At 37.6% G+C, this 16,137-nt stretch overlaps 1 protein-coding gene across 1 annotated transcript in view; it reads right to left on the bottom strand.

Moving 5' to 3' along the window:
- Positions 1–55: 55 nt before the first annotated feature.
- LOC134800638 (uncharacterized) overlaps positions 56–16,137 on the bottom strand; it is a 36,959-nt gene continuing 20,877 nt past the window's right edge. The window contains exons 25-27 of the mRNA XM_063773123.1: positions 15,775–15,874; positions 5,307–8,022; positions 56–1,676 (exon numbers count right to left, since the gene is read on the bottom strand). Of these exons, the coding sequence (XP_063629193.1) occupies positions 7,887–8,022; positions 15,775–15,874 (236 nt within the window). The 3' untranslated portion in view covers positions 56–1,676; positions 5,307–7,886. The remainder of the gene's footprint in view (positions 1,677–5,306; positions 8,023–15,774; positions 15,875–16,137) is intronic.

Here is a 16,137-nt window from a genome sequence, read left to right as displayed (position 1 = left end):
CCACAGTACCTCGGAGGTAAGTCCCCCCTGTGACAGATCTCTCCATCTTTATCGATCCAAATCTGCACTATTCGATATGTTCTGACGTGTGTTCCGATTATCGATTCTATTTTGATGATATTTGTGTGCATTTATATGAACTGACGTGTTGTTTAGGGCCGATACATCTTATGCTCGGTTAATTTTATATGTCCATGCCACTTATTATTTACGCTGTGTACGATACGATGTGGTCTTTATTTTATCTATGGCTTGTTGATATTTGCCTCTTTCCATTTCACAGTGGTTCGAACGACGAAGTCGCACACAGAGCCAAAAATAATAGACCGGCCGTTGGTACCTGTGGGTGTCCATGACCAACAAGTCGACGACTGGCTCACATACCATCCTAGTTGCTATTTTTTGTATATCTCTTTGTGTTATGCCTAGTGTTGGTAAGAACTAGAGTCTTTTGATTCTAAATTTAAATACCTCGACTCGTTTTTACGAGACTCAGCGCTTATAAAACTTTTGAGTCTTTTGAGCGCCAAGTCTAGTCCTTTATTGAGTCTATTAAACGCCACTCAAAAGGACTCGAGCCTCCGAATAAAGACTTCATGAACAATGTATTAGGTTTTATCTAAATAACCGTACAAAAATAGGCGTTATTGCATGATTTGTGTACCTTATAATAACCATAACCCATGAATTTTACATGAAGGCAATGCATTTTATAATAAGTTGTAAAAAAATTACAGTTGTCTCTGTCAAAAGTCTCAGGACTCTAACAAGTTGAAAAGTCCCTTTCTCTAGTTTAGACATTAGAGTCTCAAAAACTGAGTCGAGTCTGAAAGCAGAGGAGTCAAAGGACTCGAGTCTTAACCATCACTAGTTATGCCTGTGTATTTTGATATGATCTGTTATTTTAAAATGTCTTCGCATTTCATCCCTTGATGCATCATTGTCTTGTTGTCGTGTTGAAGGTTGGGAGATGCTGGCCACTCCTTATTTACTCCAAATGCATAATAATCGTATCTCGCTGATGATCCTACGCGAATCTGTGATATGATACACGAGCGATAATGATGACTATAACTCCGCTATGGGTAAGTCTTATGAAAACACACCGTTGGTTGCTTGAAAGTATTTAATTATCACTGAAAAAATCAACGTCTTTTGATAGTCATCAAATTTAAGAATCTTTTATCCTTGCTGCCATTGGTGCTACCCATTCAAAATTTTCTTGTAAATTATATATATTAGGGCTGGAACATTTAACAGACTTTTTCGCAACCAAATAGTACATACTACTTTCGAGTACACGTGAAACCTTTTGATGAACAACTTGGATGTCGTGGTAACGATTTCAAATAAACACCGATTTGGGCAATGATGATATTATAAGACCAAATCAAAATCAGATTTCGCAATTCTACAGCTACGCAATCAAGAGATACATTTAAATGAACTTGAAGATTGTTACCACTGCATTTATTAATGACAAAACTAATCATTTATTTAGGAAATGAACTAATGAAAATTAATAAAACTAAATTTTATTAGACATTTTCTTTAATAAATGATTCCATATTGATTCCTGGCTGAATCTTCAAAGATTTCATAACGCTTTCAGTTTAAATAGCCTAATAAGATTAAAAAGTGCCTCAAGAAAGTAAATATTCGTGGTAGTAAAGTTCCTTTTCTCAAAAATGGACGGCAAAGTCGACTTTGCCGTTTAAAAATAGGTTTCGAAGCGCGTAGTTTATGGTCAGTCAAAAATTATAGTAGTTTATGTGACTGCTACATAATGAAAGGCATTAAAATACGAGTGTGGGTTTATGAAACGAATGAAATGAGTTTCATAATAGTATCACACGAGTGTTTTAATGCCTAATTATGTACAGTTACATACACTGCTTTATCTAGTAGATGTCAAATGGCGTACTTACGCGGGGACTCTTTACGAGGCTTCTTTGCAGGTTTTAGGTAAACCGTTGAAGAAAAACCAGGACTGGTTCGATGAATCTGACACGGAAATAATAAAACTTGTAGAAAGATCTCGTCTTGCTCTGAGGGGTGTTGTTGGTGTGGAGCAGCGCAACATCATACAACGTGAACTCAAGATAAAAATTCGCGAGCTAAAAGAGAGTTGGTGGCAACATAAGGCCAAGGAACTGCAGTGGCTGGCTGATACCAGTCAAACTGCTAAGTTCTTTGAAGGCCTGAAGTCTGTGTATGGGCCTCGTTGCAAGAAGACGGCACCAATTTACTCGAAAGACAAAACTATGAGGTTAACAGATCCTGAACAAATTCTCCTTAGATGGGCTGAGCACTTTAATGAAGTGCTTAATCCCGGGAGTCAAGGAGCAGATCTATCCTACATCAGTTCGCGGGATAATCTACCATCTGTTTCAAGTTTGGATGATCCGCCATCTTTCGCGGAGTTCAGTAGCGCGGTAAGTCGCTTAAAAAACGGCAAATCACCTGGCTCAGACAGCCTGCCATCGGAAATTTTCAAATATGGTGGACCAAGTATTAGGTCAAGGCTGTTTGAGCTTATCAACTGCATATGGGACGTTGAGACTGTACCACAAGACTGGAAGGATGCTTCCATTACCAAACTGTACAAAGGCAAAGGGGACCTATCAGACTGCAGTTCTTTCAGAGGGATCGCCCTACTTTCTGTGGCTGGCAAAATACTTGCCCATATTATCAATAGGCGCCTTAATACACTCGCCGAGAGCTTCCTTCCTGAATCTCAATGTGGGTTTCGGCCAAATAGAGGTACGGTTGATGCCATCTTTGTTGTCAAGCAAATGCAAGAAAAAAGCCTTGAACAACACCGTGACCTCTATTTGTGTTTTGTGGACTTAGAAAAAGCCTTTGACCGTGTTCCTAGGTCAGCCCTGTGGACCGTCCTAGAGAAGTGCGGGTGCTCTGTGAAATTTGTCAACTTGGTGCGCCAATTTCACGAGGGCATGAGTGCCCGCGTGCGTCACGAAAGCGCTTACACAGAGCAGTTTCCGGTCACTAGCGGCGTTAAACAGGGCTGTGTCATGGCTCCGACCCTATTTGCTATTTACTTTTCCGCGGTAATGAACGATGCCCTTCAGAAATGTAACCATCAGATCATGGTAAATTCTCGAATGGACAAAAGTATATTTGACCTTGCGCGACTCAGAGCTAAACGAAAAGTCCACTCAACTGCAATCACAGAAGTTCTCTACGCTGATGACGTTTGCCTTATGGCACATACCCTAGAAGATTTGCAAAGGTATCTGGACAACTTAGACGATTCTTGTCGTAAGTTCGGATTGGTGATCAGCGCGTCGAAAACCCAGATTCTTAAACAACCTGCACGAGGCAAATCTGCGAACGACGCTGCTGTTTACCTTAGCGGCAATGCTTTGGATGAAGTAGGAACTTTTCGTTACCTTGGGAGTCTATTGCGAAGCGACAATCGTCTCGAGTCCGAGATATCTTCAAGGATCGCAAAAGCTGCTGCAGCCTTTGGCGGACTCAATCAACGAGTTTGGAAATCACACGACCTTAGCCTCCGGACTAAACTCGCCGTTTACAAAGCAATAATTTTACCTTTGTTGCTTTATGCTTCGGAGACCTGGTGCCTGTACAAGGGAGACATCAAACGTCTAGACTCTTTTCATTTAAAGTGTCTCCGGGCAATTCTTCGGCTGAGATGGCAGGATCGTGTTCCAAACTCGGAGGTTCTGCGTCGTACTGGCATGTCGGGTATGGAATGCCTACTCATGAATGGTCAACTGCGTTGGTGTGGACACCTTGTACGCATGCCACCATCAAGATTGCCTAAAGTTGTGTTTTACTCCGAACTAGCTTCGGGTAAACGCAAGGCCGGTGGACAATATCTGCGGTACAAGGACGTCCTGAAACGCCACCTGTCGGCCACCGGCTTATCGTGTGAATCGTGGGAGGAGCTTGCAACTCGGAGATCGGACTGGCGAACTGCGGTCAACACTGGTCTCAACGACTTCGAAAGTGCACGCCTCGAAAATCTTGACGCTAAACGCCAGCTTCGAAAAGCTCGGCCCAAGCCCTCCTACACATACACTTACGACTCAAATGGCGAGCTTTACTGCATGTCTTGCGGCCGGAAGTTTAAAACAAAACTCGGTTTCGCAAGTCACGTTCGAGCCCATGCACGTCAGAATTTACAGAATACCTGATACTGATTTGTCCGGGTGTCGCCGTCGACGGATACGTCTGGGAGGACATCATTCATCATTTATCTACACACATATTATAAACTTTCTATGATATATTCACTAACCTCATATTACAGCCGACATTGGGGCACTTTCCTCTCTGGCGGAACTCGCGGATATGAGCTGGCGTCTCCGAAATATCTTTATCGCACATTTTACACGAAACTTTTGTTATAGTTACTTTAAAAACAACAAAACAAATTATTTTTTACTTACAAACTAATTAAAATATAAACTGTACGTCAAATGGCGGCAAAAGAAAACTTTTTTCACGCATGTCACGCATCCGTAGTTTTTTTTTAATTCAGAGACAAACTAGAGTCGGGGTCGATTACCAATGCGGGATTTGTCAATATTGTATGCAATTGTCATTTGATTTCGGATAAAACGTCATCTCGACTGATATTAGAATAGGGGTCAAATCGAATTGCTTTTTTTTTAGAGATGTTCGAAATTTGAATGCATTACCAAATCGATTTTGATATAGTAATGAAGCTATTACCACATTTTCACAGATAAGAAATTTGCTGGAACAAAACAGTTTATCGTAATGTGGGCCATTATTTACGGATTTTGAAGGCGTCATAGAGAGTTTATGATATGTGTGTAGATAAAAAAGTTAAAAACATTGCAATCTCGATTTTGGGACTGCAATGTTGCATACAAATTCCATTATTTGTCGAGTTCCAAACTTTTTAAAAGTTGAAATGGCCATATCAAATGAAGGCACAGCCAAACAGATGATTAGTACCGCGACTATTTAGCTGTCTCAAATAGGTTGGCGTATTTTCGGCAGAAAAATACACTTTTATTTTTTTATCAAAAAAATAAAAAGGCGGCAAAGCTAATTTTTTCAATTGTTTCTACTTTTTTCTGTGAAAATATATACATAAGAAAGTTGCTTTTGTAAAATATTTCTATGATATTTATATTTCTTGCACCATTTTTGAGAAAAGCACTATATATGACTCGGCTGGAAGGCTACTTGCTGGCTTCGGATTCAATTAAACGGACTCCCAAGGTCGTCCGTTTAAAACGAATCCTCAGCCTGCAAGTAGCTACTTCCGAGCCTCGACAATAATGTACTATTCTTTGACATGGAAAAGGCTCTTACCTAGTCAAACAATCCTTGAGGATTCAATCCAATTCGAACTGAGAATGCGACACAGCTAGTGACAGGAGTGGTGGCCATGTCACCTTCTGTCACTGGTCTAATTGGTCTTGAGTGGCATTTGAGTGGTTACCATGCCTAAGTCTCTAGAGTCTGCGGAAAGAGAAGAGTCATGGAGTCTAAGGGAGCCCATACATTCTACGACTCTTCTCTTTCCGCACAGACTCTACTTAGATTGATTTACTATGTAGTACTTCTAACAACATGTGTAGGTACCTACACCATGATTCTAAAAGACATGTCTTGTTCTGAAGAAAACATATTAAGATCTCATTCAAATTGATTTAATATAAATATTTAGTTACCAAATGACAATTCAGGAAAGTATACCATTTGGTAACTTATCTGAGTGACCACATATGCAGATATTTGTTTTTTTTTTTATAGAGATGCCCCGAATAGTGGTTTTAGCCGAATACCCAATATACGGCCCCTCTGCCGAAGCGCCGAATATTCGACGACCGAATATTCGACATGCGAATATTTTGAGTCACAATTATTATGAAAACTGTTCGCCAACAAAGCACAACGTTTGCTAAGATATAGGTATTTTATGTTGAACAGAATTAATAAATGTAGTTAGAGTCAATCAAATCAGACCCATAATAAAGATAAAATATATATATTGTAATCACCAAATGCTCAAAAAAGAGTTTCCGTATTTAACAACTTTCCAATAATACATTTTTCACTTCTCATGCTCAAAAAGTGCACCTTTATGTCGTGCGTAGACGACATAAAATCGCATTTTATGCTCTAGAACATAAAAGTAAAATTTTCTTCTAAGACTAAGGTAATCGGTCTCAACAGCCAAACAGTTAAAACATATTGCACAATTTTACTGAGCAATAAAATTGTGTAGATGACGAAACTTGTTATATTATTTTATTTTTGCTACAATTTATTAGAAATCCGTATTTTCTATCATTAAATTTAGTAAATCACATAAAATATAGATGATCAAGCAAAACTTGTCAGTAGGAAAAGGCGCGAAATTCAAATTTTCTATGAGACGATATCCTTTCGCGCCTACATTTTTCAAATTTGCCGCCTTTTTCTACTGACAAGATCTGCTTGACCAACTATAGGAGTCGATTATCGTTCAAAAATGCTCCGAAATGTTTGACTTGGCAGAAAACCAAGCGTCTGAAACTCTGATCACATGTTGAAAATTAAAAAAAAAATTAAAAAGTTAGTTGGCGGGACTTGGTTATTTTTTATGTTCTTTCGCTTTACGACAATTTCGTGGTGTAAATTGCCGTGAAAAATATAATTTTATTTTCCTCGCAATCGAAGTGAAAAGCAGAGTGTACAACAAGGGCATAAATGTCCACTTTTACCCTCGTCTACTATTTTGGTCTTCGCTTCGCTCAGACCAAAAAATTGCCTCGGGTAAAAATGGGTCACTTTATGCCCTTGTTGTACAATCTACTATTAAATATTAAATATACCTAGTTTTTGGTTATGTGTAAGTGTAATTTTTCATTTTAGGTAGGTCCAACAGATATTCGGTATTCGGCCGAATGTTGCCTACTATTCGGCAAAGTGGCCGAATACCGAATAGTTGCCGAATATTCGTGGCATCTCTAGTTTTTTATATTTTATTTATGATCTAATGTATGTATATGATCTTGATTCGCGTACATTATTTACATACTATGCTGCCCATTCTATTGCATTATCAATTGACATTTTAACAGTGCAGTCCGGGGAATAAAATATTATGAATAATAATGATTGTTTTATTTCGATAGAATGGTCCAGATAAAATGTATTTATTAATAACTTACTGAAACTCTTAATATCATAGATTTAAGCATACATTACTAATCACTACATTATAACAATTGGCCAGATTAGAGTAAGGCCTGCATTCTACCAGAGATCAGACAATCTTGGGATACCTACACTAATTACTTTGGTTGCTTATAAATAGGCACCTACTAAAACACATCTAACCAAACTAACAGAAATCTACAACAATACCTTACCTATTCCAATAACGGCAGGAATAGAATATGTGAAAGTGGTATCTTTAACGATGAGTAGGTAATAGAAGATATCAAGAGACTTTACATACGCAATGACGAAATATAGGTGATATTGATAGGTGACTAGTCTTCTTTTCACTCGTCTAAACATGTTTACAATCAATTCGTTGTTTTCACTTTACTTGGTAGAAAATTTGCTTTCCTTATTCTCTGGAACAACTTTTCATCCTTTCTTGATATTTTCGATTTTGTAACGGTATTAAGTTGAAAATAGGTAGAGTCCGACAGCTAACTATATACGTACAGACAGACTGAAGGAATAACGTGTGGGATGTTTATAAATGTCATATTTTTACAGCAATCTGGCTGATATGATGGCACACTGTAAAATATGTGCAGAGTTAGCTTGGTCCGATTCTAGGCGATTTTATAATCTGACAAAAATCTACACTCGTCTATAATTCATCTCTACACACTACGACACTATTGAACACTGGCGGGTACTCAATATCTGGGCGATTCCGTATCGGTCAAGGAGGCCGTCGAGGCGCTGCTCGAGCGGATCAGTCGAGAGAGGCGCGACAGCGGCGCCGTCGCCCAGGGCTCCAGCGGGCTGCCGGCTTCGGGGACTGGAGATACTCTGGAATTGGTAAGGAATATGAAATTGTAAGTATTAGTAGCAAAATAATCGATTTTTATGAAAATCTCCTGTTTAGGAACTCTTAAAAAAATTACCCAGACGAGAAATCCATTGTACAACAGTTTTCACTGTACAAACTGGTCACCCTACCTTAATTTTACGCTCAAACTTAACCCATTCATGGCCACGAACCGCCGAGCGTACACAATACGCCAGGCCACCATACAAACCGTTTTTAGCTAAAACGTATGACTCGGCTTATGGGTATCGAGCCTGGCGCGAACGGTAAATAAATCGCCGCTTATGAAGCCGGCCAGTTGGACAGCATTATGCAACATTTTTACTAACCACCGATTTTCTGTGCCTATTAAAAAAGAAACTAATTATTGCAGTTTGTAGGAGTGAATATTTTTACTTTCTACAAGCTTTTAATGTCTGACCAAGCTAAGTTGGCAGCAATTTTTATAGCTCAGCCTGTGCAAGTGTTAAGTTAAACGTCATAATTTCATATAAGTTTGACATTTAAATTACACTTAGGTACTCAGCCTGTGCTATCAAAATCGCTGCCAACTTAGCTTGGTCTGATTCTATTTAACTTGCCGTGTTTTTTGTTGTTGTTTTTTGGGGCAAATCTTGGAAGTATATTAGACCCGTTTCCCGATATCCCGATCCAGTTCATAGCACAGTCGGTCAGGTTAGGCGGGTTCAAATTCCGGTAATCCATAGCCATGGTCACAAAATACGAAATCACTAAACAGCACAGGAGGAGTATAAAGTCGCCAACGAATAAATCGTGACTAAATAATATTTTCCATGTTACTCCAAAATACATCTCTAATGGGGGATGGGATGAATCACATCTTGAACTCTTGTGACAAATACCACATGAAAGATAATACCGGCGCCGCCGCTCGGATGCATTCCTTGTTTATTGTCCAAGTGTGTCCGATAAGCTTACACCTGGTCGGTCATGTATCTTTGTTTTGGTAAACGCCATTATATTAGTAACAATAGACAACTTAAAATGTATTATAGTACTTACTTTCTAATCTGCCGTAGAAACCACGATGTTTGAAAAAACTTGTAAATATTTGTCACAAACTATTTGTAATACAATACATATTAGTTAGTGGTGACTGTTTCTATATTGAAACGAAAAAAAATTAACCTTAACATCATTGTTAGAGTCTGGCTACTGAAATATTACACAAATGATTGGCGGGAAATTCATAAAATCTTGGGCTGGTCACACTTCATGTAGTAGGAATTATAGTTTTGATACTAGAAAATATTTTTGATTTTCTGTGCACACGTAAGGTACCTAAGGAAATAAGTTAAATATACGTTGACGTGCACTCAAACTCAGCTCACATAATTTCTACCACTATTTAAAGTACAGTCAACGACAAACACATAAGTTTACGTTCCAATGTTTTGATTTTATTGATATTTTTCAGAACTTCTAATTTATCTGTTTTTTACACACTTGTCCTGTTTATGAGCTTCAGTGGCCTATTTTATAAAGCTACAAGTTACAATTTTCAAGCGGAAGTCTCTTTCTAACCCTATGTGTTAGAACGAGACTTCCGCTTGTAAATTGTAACTTGTAGCTTTATAAAATAGGCCACAGGTATTAATCAATTTACGTACTTAATCAAACTTATAGGGAAATGTTAGAACTAGTGCTTAAAGTATCAAAATATGAATAGAGCACCTACTAAATTGTTTACGACTTGTAAACATTGCAGTTTTTCGTTATAAAACGCTTCACGTCGACTTCGCACATTGTCGTAATTATTTACGAGCTTAAATAATAATTTGCGGACCACACTCGGTATAGTCATTATTAATATTATTTAAGTATTATTTAAAATAAACGCCTTATAAACCGCGAACAATTTGAATGAATGACATAAATTGACAACAGACTTTTAACTTTTTTTAAAAGCATAGACAATTGGTGATACCACAAGGAAATATCTGTCAACAAAATTTGGCTAGCCAGACTCTAGTAGGTAATTGCCTAAGATACAATACAACGATCACCAAATATTATGACATAAAAGTACAGTGGGAGAAAATCCTCGTTGCCTTACCCCTCATACAAAACAAAATATTATTATACTACGGCTTGGTTCCTACAAATTCTTGCTTACCATCATCCAAACAGTAATCAGTTGTAAAATGGTACAATATCAAACAGCTTCAACACGAAATAAGCTTTAAAACCAGCCAATAAAGTTTATTTTAGCCTGCTACGGAAACATTAGTAGTTTTTACAAGTAGCGCCAGGCCACGGTGACCCATACCACAGTATAAGAACAGTAGTGAATCTTCATAGAAATGTGCCGCTGCCGGCTTGAATGTGTGCGTGCGCGCCGAGCGCCGTGTACGCACGCGCTGCCACGCACACATTAGCATAATATACGGGGGAATACGGTGGCGGCAGTGTGGGCCGTACCGCGACTGTGATCGCGCGCATTCGAGTACGCTACCCGCCCGCTCGCATTTGTCTGCTCTGACGGTACGCCTTATTTTTTTTGATCATGACTATGAACAGAGGCAATAGTATAAGTAAGGTACTAGATTGAAAAGCTTGATTATATCACTATTGTATACAATACTTTTTCTACGAATCAACAAAAATAATACTTTAAACTAGTAGAATCATACAAACAAACCAAACCGAAAGTATACACTGTATACAGCTAAGATACGGGAGCAGCCGCGATACCTTCATAATACTGGTACGCGCCCCGGCCGCCGCGTTGGTTGGTCAATGACACCTTCTCGTAACTCATGAGGCCCTGGTACTTGCTCCGCGCTAAATTCAATTTTTAGACAGTTGTTTTCCCGATTTTGGCCACCGTAGCCTATGGAGACTAACAAGCAACACTAAGTGGTTTTCGTAGTCTATGGATGTTGCTATATTAAGGGAGTCACATGCGCGTTTCTGATTTATTACCCAATTGTTTCTACTATACAACCTAAAATTAATAATTAATTTGAGCTATGGTTTTGTTTCGCCCTCTTGACCGCGGCGAGCTGTAATTGGTCATTTTCATTATAGTTGACTAAACTGTATCGAAATGAATATTATAGTTGAGTTGGGAGCCCGTACATTAAAAATACCCATTTGCAGTTTGGTATAAGAAATCTTAATTCAAAAATTACAGTCGTACAGTAGAAAAAAAATATAGTGTCTCAATAACGACTCCTCAAACCCGGACTTGTCAGTCTTCATAATACCTACTTGTCCATGCTTCCCTAAAACCTTTTTACTAAATTTATACGTTCTGTAAATAGAGTTGTAATATAGTTGTAAGGTTATTTAATTTGTATGTCTGTAATAGGCTGAAAATGGAGACACTGTCTATAGAATAAGATCATTTATGTATACCCATTTTTGTACAAATAAATAATTTCATTTCATTTCATTTCATTCATTTCATTTCATTACGTAAGGATGAGAATTTACTTTACTTTAACCGCTAACAATAAAGCGTTCCGAACATGCAGAAACCGGAGGATTTTTTTCTGTATCGAATTTATATTTTTTTTAATAACTGCCATTTCCTAATGTTACTATTTAAAAAGCGTTTTATTTATACTTCATTTATGAATTGAGAGAACATTTCATTATATTATAATAAATAGAAACGTAGTGCTACTCATAATATGCAAATAATATTTAACTAAAAATAAAAGTGACAACCCTAAGCGCCAACGCAAGAGTAGGCAAATAACTTGCCGAGCGGCCTTAGATTCACTACTGTTCTTAGTGTACTGTGCCCATACCTTGAGCCATGTCAATAACTTCTGAAATATATATATTTTTTGTATTTTTTAAATATAGATCTTTCTGTTTTCTTGCATCGCATTATGTATCTAGAATTTCAGTATATTTACTATATTGCACTGATAGTAAATCAAACTTGAATATTCGAGACCCTGTTTTCATTAAAAAAAAACGTTTATAATTTTTTATCCTAATATGCCTTATAGAAATGGTTGTTAGCTTATATGACACTTACGTTATTACATCAAATTACGTTTCGTTTAAGTTTAAATCAGAATTTATTCAGGACTCACATGTGAGTCACTGGCCCTGCGGAACTGTTTGAGCATGACCCATACGCTGAGTCGCTGGCCCTGAATGGGTTAAAGCATTTAATCGCTCAAAGCAAGAGGTACCTACTATACGTCGATAGTCTGGACGTAGGACTTTTTAGAATTGATAAACGAGATCGCTACTCTCTTCTTGCTCTGAGAATTTTCGTAAAAATATGTTTAACCTTTTGGACGCCAATGACCGATATATTCGCGCCGCAGGTTCAAAGACCGATTAATCGGTCACAGGGCAACAGACCTACGTGCATATGCATAAAGTTAAATTTCAGTTTTGACACTTGGGTGACGTGGCGTCCGAGTGACAGCTTTTGTGTTTGACACGGCGTCGAAAAGGTTAAATATAGTGTGTCAAAGGACTGTCTAATTTCAAACATAGATAGAGAGAATCAGACTATCTTTGTCTTACACTAATACTGGCACCCAAAAGAAAAGGATGAGTATAGTTTTTTTTTGTTCCTATTTACTGACAAATTGGTTTGACCAGCTATACTTATGCCACAGAATAAATAATAGTACTGCCGTACAGAAAGGAAACTTCCTACAAAACCGAAGTTTGACAGCGGTTCAGGTTCGAATCATGCTATCCCTTTCGGCTATTTAGGGTTGTCAAAATTCAAGTGATTATCTTATCTGTGGTCGTGCACGCAAAAGGAAGACAAGTGGTGCCAACCCTAATAATTGCTCGGAGCAATGCTGAGCCGATTTTAGCCGAAGTCAGGAGTTTTGCACCCCTGCTTATGCCCCAAAACAGTCTGGCAAACAATTGTGACGTCCCACGGTCAAAGGTACCTTATGGCGGGTATGGAGTTATGCATAACCCAGTAATCTACAATAAATAACCTATCGATAACACAAAAGATCAACCTTCTAGGTTGCGTAGTTACAGAGATATGATTTTTTGAAAATAATGTTGTGAAATGAGCAACTTTACGATAGAGAAGTTTTAAGTTTAGCCGCCTAAAAAACTATGTTCCTGAAGTAAGTTACATAGTTGACTACAAATAATAATGCCTTATATATCTGAGATTAAAAAAATATTGCGACTTGTTCTGTAATGCAAATAGAAACTTTTGATATCGACTGATTTATGTGTATACTAACCAATCTCTTGAAAATAAAGTTTTATTTCATTTTCACGATTGATTGCAATGAGCTCTCAAGATTTAAATTTTATCTATTAGAAAACGACACTGACAGACAGTTTAAGCAAAAAACAATACCGATTTAGAGGTGAAAATGTATTTTCTGACTTTTTCATATAAAATCACAAAATTGAATATTTTTACTTTGAATGTGACACACAATCAATTTTTCTGAGCACATATGAAAGAAATTCTGTCATTCAAATGAAATAAACCCTAAAACCCCAACTAAATACTATATTTAACCCCTTATGCCACTTTAAACTTACATAACAATAACAGTATTTGCTCCATACATTTACGAAAAGGTACCTTATGGAAATAAATCTAATAATACATCACTACAAAATATCAATCATATTATAGTTTATCTTTTATGAATAGAAAATATTAATTTACATTAAACTGCCCCCAATTTAATTAGTTCTTCGTCATAATAATCTTAAAAAAGACCAATAATTTGTATGTAATGAAAAGGTACCTTGTGGTCAAGTTACATGATGAGGCATGATGATGATGGAACAGTTAGGATAAACAAATAATATTTTGGGGTTAAGATGGTATGAATCGTCTATTTCTTATCAATAATATATTTCGGTTGCTATTGAAGATAAGCGGCATTGAGGTTCAATGACCTCAGATATTCCATAAGGTAATGCGTCGGGTATTGGCATTTTTCAGCAAACCAATGGCTGATTTACTGCATGCGACCAAACCAAATGAAGATTATTCTAGTTAAGAAAGACTTGACGAGAGTAACTTTGGTATAATAGCAGTCTACTTGGATTTGTGATGTCGGTCTATGTACGGTTATAATATTTGCGAGGCGCCCCAACCAGAACTGAAATTATCAAATTAGTTTTGCAGAATGCTAATACAGTTCTCTACCAAACTTCTTTTCCCGTATTGACTAGTTTTTTTGGGAATTTTCAATCTTTTTTCCATAAGGTACCTTTTCTACTAAACTCTGAGACGACATTACTAGGCTTATAACTAACTTATAACAAAAATAAAAACAGGTAAACAAACGTTACGCATTAAAGTTTCAGATCACACAATAAAAAAAAATTGAACATTTTTTCACCTCTTTACAAAACATTTAATATCTCCGAAACTAGAAACCCTCATAAGGTACCTTTTCCCGTGGAACGTCACAATTTGTCAGTAAATAAGGAAAAAAAACTATCCCCTGTTTTGGGTGCTAAAAAGAGTTGATTATATCTACAGCCGGTAAAACAAGTATGACTATAGCGCGCGAAACAAGTTTGTCAATAGAAAAGGCATGAAATAGGCAATATTACGGAAAACTGCGTAGAGGGCGTCATTAGCACAATCACAGGGCCTACCACTTGGAGGATCTACCACATAGATGGTAGGATCCTATAGATGTGTCATCGTGAGGGACAAAAAAAATATATATAAGCTGGTCAAGCAAATCTTGTCACTAAAAAAAGGCGCGAAATTCGAATTTTCTATGGGACGATATCCCTTCGCGCCTACATTTTTCAAATTTGCCGCCTTTTTCTACTGACAAGATCTGCTTGACCAGGCGGCTTAGCACGGTCGCGTTTTTATCCCTTGTCACCATGCCTGTCACGTTCTAACAAGTATGTAAGTGCGAAAGGGACGCGCATAATTAGTGATAGTCGATAAAAATGGAACCGTGCTGAGCCCGCAGCTGTATATACGCAATGCGACACTAATTTGGTCGAATTTATTTGTTGCCCTCCATAATCCCTACTAAACTCTAAATCATAATTAGATTCCAAAAAATGTTGCCTCTGCAATAATTTGTTTGTAAAATAGTAAATTCCTTTTTATAAATAAATACGCTAAGATAATTTAATTATTGGTAATTTTACGCCTACGATTTAAAAAAGTACTTTTATTTACTTATTTTTACATAAATACAAGACGCGCTAGTAAAAAGTGGCAACATTGTCTTGCTTTTTTTGGAATCTAATTATGATTTAGAGATTAAATCTACGGTGGGGAATTAAAAAAAAAGTGAGACTGTGACAAGGACAAACAATAATAGCGCTGTCGCTGCTACTCCTACTGTTCGGTCATTTCCGCCCACCCCTCATGCTTGATCCAGATCCAGATATATACTAGAAGAATATGATCTACCACGAAAATCTAAAGTTCGGTTTCTATCACTCTTGCCTATTCGATCGATAGAGACGCAAATAACGAAATTTCACGATTCGCGGTAGGCCACCCTAAACAAACCGCCTTGATGCATCACAATGTCATAGTGAAAACTCTGTTTAAGGCCCAGTATGTATAACTTACTCTATGGTTTACTATGTGCACTCTGGCGGCAGAACATTGCAGTAATACTCCCTTTCAAATTGATAACTCTTCGCGCCTACTTTTTTTTAAATTTGCCGCTCTTTTCTACTGACGGAAATGGCTTGACCGAGCATTCAGCATATGCTTGAAGACAGTATCTGGTCAAACTATATGTATATCTCACCTATTTCGACGGGTGCGTGCTGTTTTCGGCCTGACTCTTCTCTCGTGCTTTGGTTTGTTCTGAACAGGTGTAGCTTCCACTTCCGCTCCCTCACCGGAACCTGTAAAACCTCGTGGTGTAAGGCGCTTTTAAACGTAAGTAAAAAACGCCTTTTACCTATTTATTTTAATTAAAAAAAAACACCAATTGGCGGGAAGTCGAAACATCATTAAGGCCTGTCCAGACGAGAACAATTTTTATACCCAATCTGATTCAATTGTCCGATCAAATCCACTCCATCCAATTTGGCCACTTTACCAATTTTAAATTTATGGTAATATTTGAGCGCTCTAAATTAAAGAAATGCCCCCAAACGCGAATACT

This window comes from Cydia splendana, chromosome 20 (assembly GCF_910591565.1).
Source record: "Cydia splendana chromosome 20, ilCydSple1.2, whole genome shotgun sequence".
NCBI classification, from domain to species: Eukaryota; Metazoa; Arthropoda; class Insecta; order Lepidoptera; family Tortricidae; genus Cydia; species Cydia splendana.
The sequence above is the reverse complement of the archived record's forward strand: the minus strand, read 5'-3'. Positions and strand labels throughout refer to the sequence as shown.